Source organism: Stigmatopora argus, chromosome 1 (genome assembly GCF_051989625.1).
Source record: "Stigmatopora argus isolate UIUO_Sarg chromosome 1, RoL_Sarg_1.0, whole genome shotgun sequence".
NCBI classification, from domain to species: Eukaryota; Metazoa; Chordata; class Actinopteri; order Syngnathiformes; family Syngnathidae; genus Stigmatopora; species Stigmatopora argus.
The window spans coordinates 30673964-30679434 of NC_135387.1; the positions used below are offsets into that span (position 1 = coordinate 30673964).

A 5471-nucleotide genomic window follows, 5' to 3' on the forward strand; every position below is an offset into this window, starting at 1 on the left:
CTAAAAAAATGCCCAAATTGGTCTTAAAAGTTAGGAATAATAAAAAGAAAAATGTCCAAAAGGTGAAAAATTGACCGATTTTTTATTTATTCAAATCTATTCCCCCCCAACTCTAATTTAAAACTGGTAAACTTAAAAAAAATAAAAATAAAAAAAAATCCTTGAAATTCCCCCTAACTGAAAAAACCCACTCCGCCACCAGATGGCGCTCAACCGCTTCGCCCGACTCTCGTCCACGCTACGCCCGGCGGTCACCCTGACCCTGCGCAGGAACGTGGGCCTCTCCGCCGTGCTCTTCAACAAGGCCAAAGTACTGGACCCAGTTCAGAAACTCTTCCTGGACAAGATCCGCGACTACAACGGCAAGAGCAAGTGAGTTGGCCCACGCGGTTTCCGGGAACGGCGTTCGATTCTCACGTCCTTGCGTCGCTTCCGTCGCCAGGGCGACGGCGGGTGGCATCGTGGACGGCGGACCCGCCTATCAGAAAACCATGGCCGAGGAGATTTCCAAGCTGGAGAGGTTGTACGGCGGAGGAGACTTGACCAAGTTCCCCGAATTCGTATTCCAAGGTAACGTTTCGGTCTGTCGAATATCGTATTCAATTCATACAATTATTAAATATTATTTTAAATTAAATACTTTTTTATTTTAAAATTCCAATGAAATGATGTCTATTATACATCATTTTATATATAATTATTCATAATTAAAATAACTAATAATAATTTTAAATAATTCATCAATTTAATTAAATTAGTGAGCGACAACATATTTATGTCATTATTTAATATTTAATACTTTATTGTATTGGAATTGGGTTATTTTAGTTTTTATTTATCATTTCATTCCCACCAATCGTTTTAAATAAACAACTTCGAGACGATAACGAAGATAAAGAGCAATCAATTGCTCCAATTTCAAAATAAAAATAACGGATACAGTAGATGTATAATTTTTTTTTTTCATTTAGTTCCCACCAATCAGTTTAAATAAACAATTCCGAGACGGTAAAGAGCGATCAAAAAAAGTTATGTTGTTTTGTGGCTCCAATTTCAAAATAAAATAACGGATACAGGAAACGTATTAACGTTTTGGGGGGGAATTCATTTCATTCCCACCAATCATTTAAAAAAAAGAACTCCGAGACGATAAGGAGCGATCGATAGAGATTTATGTTGTTTTGAGGTTCAAATTTCAAAATAAAATAACAGATACAGGAAATGTATTAACGTTTTGGGCGGGAGGATTCATTTCATTCCCACCAATCATTTTAAATAAAAAAACTGCGACGATAAAGAACGATAAAAAAAGTTATGTTGTTTTGAGGCTCCAATTTCAAAATAAAATAACAGATACAGGAAACATTAACGTTTTGGGCGGGAGGATTCATTTCATTCCCACCAATTATTTTAAATAAAAAACTCCGACGATATAGAGCGATCAAAAAAGATTTATGTTGTTTTGAGGCTCTAATTTCAAAATAAAATAACAGATACAGGAAACATTAACGTTTTGGGCGGGAGGATTCATTTCATTCCCACCAATCATTTTAAATAAAAAACTGTGCGACGATAAAGAACGATAAAAAAAGTTATGTTGTTTTGAGGCTCCAATTTCAAAATAAAATAACAAACACAGGAAAATGTACTAACGTTTTGGGGGCGGGATTCATTTTTTACCCACCAATCATTTTAAATAAACAACTCCGACGATATAGAACGATAAAAAAAAGTTATGTTGTTTTGTGGCTCCAATTTCAAAATAAAATAACGAACACAGGAAATGTATTAACGTTTTTTGGGGGGGATTCATTTCATTCCCACCAATCATTTTAAATAAACAACTCTGCTACGATTAAAACAAAGTTATGTTGTTTTGAGGCTCCAATTTCAAAATAAAATAACGGATACAGGAAATGTATAGTCAAATCGTTCCAATCACTTTGTTGTTGTTTTGCCCGCCACTTTTTTTGTCTTTCCTGTCGTTTAGCCGCTAGCGCACGTTTGAAGTCTATTTTTGACGTAGCTATTTTTTGTTGTTTTTGTTTTGTTTTTTCTAGAACCCAAGCTGGATGAGGTGGCCAAGTGAGCTTGTAAATGGGGAAATGTATCATATTTAATAATAAAAAGATCCAAGGCTAGCGCTAGCTCCAGAGTTGTTTATATATTTTTGAAAAAATATGCTAACATAGAAAAGGATTGGGGTGAGACACGGGTACAAAAGAGCAGCCTTTAACTATAGTAAGGCTTTTTTCTTGAAAAAACGACATAGTATAGTAAGGCTTTTTAATTAAAAAACGACATAGTATAGTAAGGCTTTTTTCTTAAAAAGCGACATAGTATAGTAAGGCTTTTTTCTTGAAAAACGACATAGTATAGTAAGGCTTTTTTCTTGAAAAAACGACATAGTATAGTAAGGCTTTTTTCTTAAAAACGACATAGTATAGTAAGGCTTTTTTCTTAAAAAACGACATAGTATAGTAAGGCTTTTTTCTTAAAAAAACGACATAGTATAGTAAGGCTTTTTTCTTAAAAAACGACATAGTATAGTAAGGCTTTTTTCTTAAAAAAACGACATAGTATAGTAGGGCTTTTTTCTTGAAAAAACGACATAGTATAGTAAGGCTTTTTTCGTAAAAAACGACATAGTATAGTAAGGCTATTTTCTTAAAAAACGACATAGTATAGTAAGGCTTTTTTCTTAAAAAACGACATAGTATAGTAAGGCTTTTTTCTTAAAAAACGACATAGTATAGTAAGGCTTTTTTCTTGAAAAAACGACATAGTATAGTAAGGCTTTTTTCTTAAAAAACGACATAGTATAGTAAGGCTTTTTTCTTGAAAAAACGACATAGTATAGTAAGGCTTTTTTCTTAAAAAACGACATAGTATAGTAAGGCTTTTTAATTAAAAAACGACATAGTATAGTAAGGCTTTTTTCTTCCAAAAAACGACATAGTATAGTAAGGCTTTTTTCTTGAAAAAACGACATAGTATAGTAAGGCTTTTTAATTAAAAAACGACATAGTATAGTAAGGCTTTTTTCTTAAAAAGCGACATAGTATAGTAAGGCTTTTTTCTTGAAAAACGACATAGTATAGTAAGGCTTTTTTCTTGAAAAAACGACATAGTATAGTAAGGCTTTTTTCTTAAAAACGACATAGTATAGTAAGGCTTTTTTCTTAAAAAACGACATAGTATAGTAAGGCTTTTTTCTTAAAAAAACGACATAGTATAGTAAGGCTTTTTTCTTAAAAAACGACATAGTATAGTAAGGCTTTTTTCTTAAAAAAACGACATAGTATAGTAGGGCTTTTTTCTTGAAAAAACGACATAGTATAGTAAGGCTTTTTTCGTAAAAAACGACATAGTATAGTAAGGCTATTTTCTTAAAAAACGACATAGTATAGTAAGGCTTTTTTCTTAAAAAACGACATAGTATAGTAAGGCTTTTTTCTTAAAAAACGACATAGTATAGTAAGGCTTTTTTCTTGAAAAAACGACATAGTATAGTAAGGCTTTTTTCTTAAAAAACGACATAGTATAGTAAGGCTTTTTTCTTGAAAAAACGACATAGTATAGTAAGGCTTTTTTCTTAAAAAACGACATAGTATAGTAAGGCTTTTTAATTAAAAAACGACATAGTATAGTAAGGCTTTTTTCTTCCAAAAAACGACATAGTATAGTAAGGCTTTTTTCTTGAAAAAACGACATAGTATAGTAAGGCTTTTTTCTTAAAAAACGACATAGTATAGTAAGGCTTTTTTAAATTAAAAAAACGACTTCATATAGCAGGGCTTTTTCTATAAAAAAAAACGACATAGTATAGTAAGGCTTTTTTCTTGAAAAAACGACATAGTATAGTAAGGCTTTTTTCTTGAAAAACGACATAGTATAGTAAGGCTTTTTTCTTAAAAACGACATAGTATAGTAAGGCTTTTTTCTCAAAAACGACATAGTATAGTAAGGCTTTTTTCTTGAAAAAACGACATAGTATAGTAAGGCTTTTTTCTTCCAAAAAACGACATAGTATAGTAAGGCTTTTTTCTTGAAAAAACGACATAGTATAGTAAGGCTTTTTTCTTGAAAAAACGACATAGTATAGTAAGGCTTTTTTCTTCCAAAAAACGACATAGTATAGTAAGGCTTTTTTCTTAAAAAACGACATAGTATATCAAGGCTTTTTTCTTAAAAAACGACAGAGTATAGTAAGGCTTTTTTCTTCCAAAAAACGACATAGTATAGTAAGGCTTTTTTCTTCCAAAAAACGACATAGTATAGTAAGGCTTTTTTCTTCCAAAAAACGACATAGTATAGTAAGGCTTTTTTCTTGAAAAAACGACATAGTATAGTAAGGCTTTTTTCTTAAAAAACGACATAGTATATCAAGGCTTTTTTCTTAAAAAACGACAGAGTATAGTAAGGCTTTTTTCTTCCAAAAAACAACATAGTATAGTAAGGCTTTTTTCTTCCAAAAAACGACATAGTATAGTAAGGCTTTTTTCTTCCAAAAAACGACATAGTATAGTAAGGCTTTTTTCTTCCAAAAAACGACATAGTATAGTAAGGCTTTTTTCTTGAAAAAACGACATAGTATAGTAAGGCTTTTTTCTTAAAAAACGACATAGTATATCAAGGCTTTTTTCTTAAAAAACGACAGAGTATAGTAAGGCTTTTTTCTTCCAAAAAACAACATAGTATAGTAAGGCTTTTTTCTTCCAAAAAACGACATAGTATAGTAAGGCTTTTTTCTTCCAAAAAACGACATAGTATAGTAAGGCTTTTTTCTTGAAAAAACGACATAGTATAGTAAGGCTTTTTTCTTAAAAAACGACATAGTATAGTAAGGCTTTTTTCTTGAAAAAACGACATAGTATAGTAAGGCTTTTTTCTTAAAAAACGACATAGTATAGTAAGGCTTTTTTCTTCCAAAAAACGACATAGTATAGTAAGGCTTTTTTCTTAAAAACGACATAGTATAGTAAGGCTTTTTTCTTAAAAAACGACATAGTATAGTAAGGCTTTTTTCTTGAAAAAACGACATAGTATAGTAAGGCTTTTTTCTTAAAAAACGACATAGTATAGTAAGGCTTTTTAATTAAAAAACGACATAGTATAGTAGGGCTTTTTTCTTGAAAAAACGACATAGTATAGTAAGGCTTTTTTCTTAAAAAACGACATAGTATAGTAAGGCTTTTTTCTTGAAAAAACGACATAGTATAGTAAGGCTTTTTTCTTAAAAAACGACATAGTATAGTAAGGCTTTTTAATTAAAAAACGACATAGTATAGTAGGGCTTTTTTCTTAAAAAACGACATAGTATAGTAAGGCTTTTTTCTTCCAAAAAACGACATAGTATAGTAAGGCTTTTTTCTTGAAAAAACGACATAGTATAGTAAGGCTTTTTTCTTAAAAAACGACATAGTATAGTAAGGCTTTTTAATTAAAAAACGACATAGTATAGTAAGGCT

General features: G+C 31.0%; 1 protein-coding gene across 1 annotated transcript; it reads left to right on the forward strand.

Annotated features, from left to right (window-relative positions):
• Positions 1-202: 202 nt before the first annotated feature.
• atp5pf (ATP synthase peripheral stalk subunit F6) lies at positions 203-2141 on the forward strand. Its single transcript, XM_077597547.1, has 3 exons — positions 203-372; positions 443-570; positions 2061-2141. Exons 1-3 carry the CDS (start codon positions 203-205, stop codon positions 2087-2089), a joined length of 327 nt encoding a protein of 108 aa, XP_077453673.1. The 3' UTR covers positions 2090-2141.
• The last annotated feature ends 3330 nt before the right edge of the window (positions 2142-5471 follow it).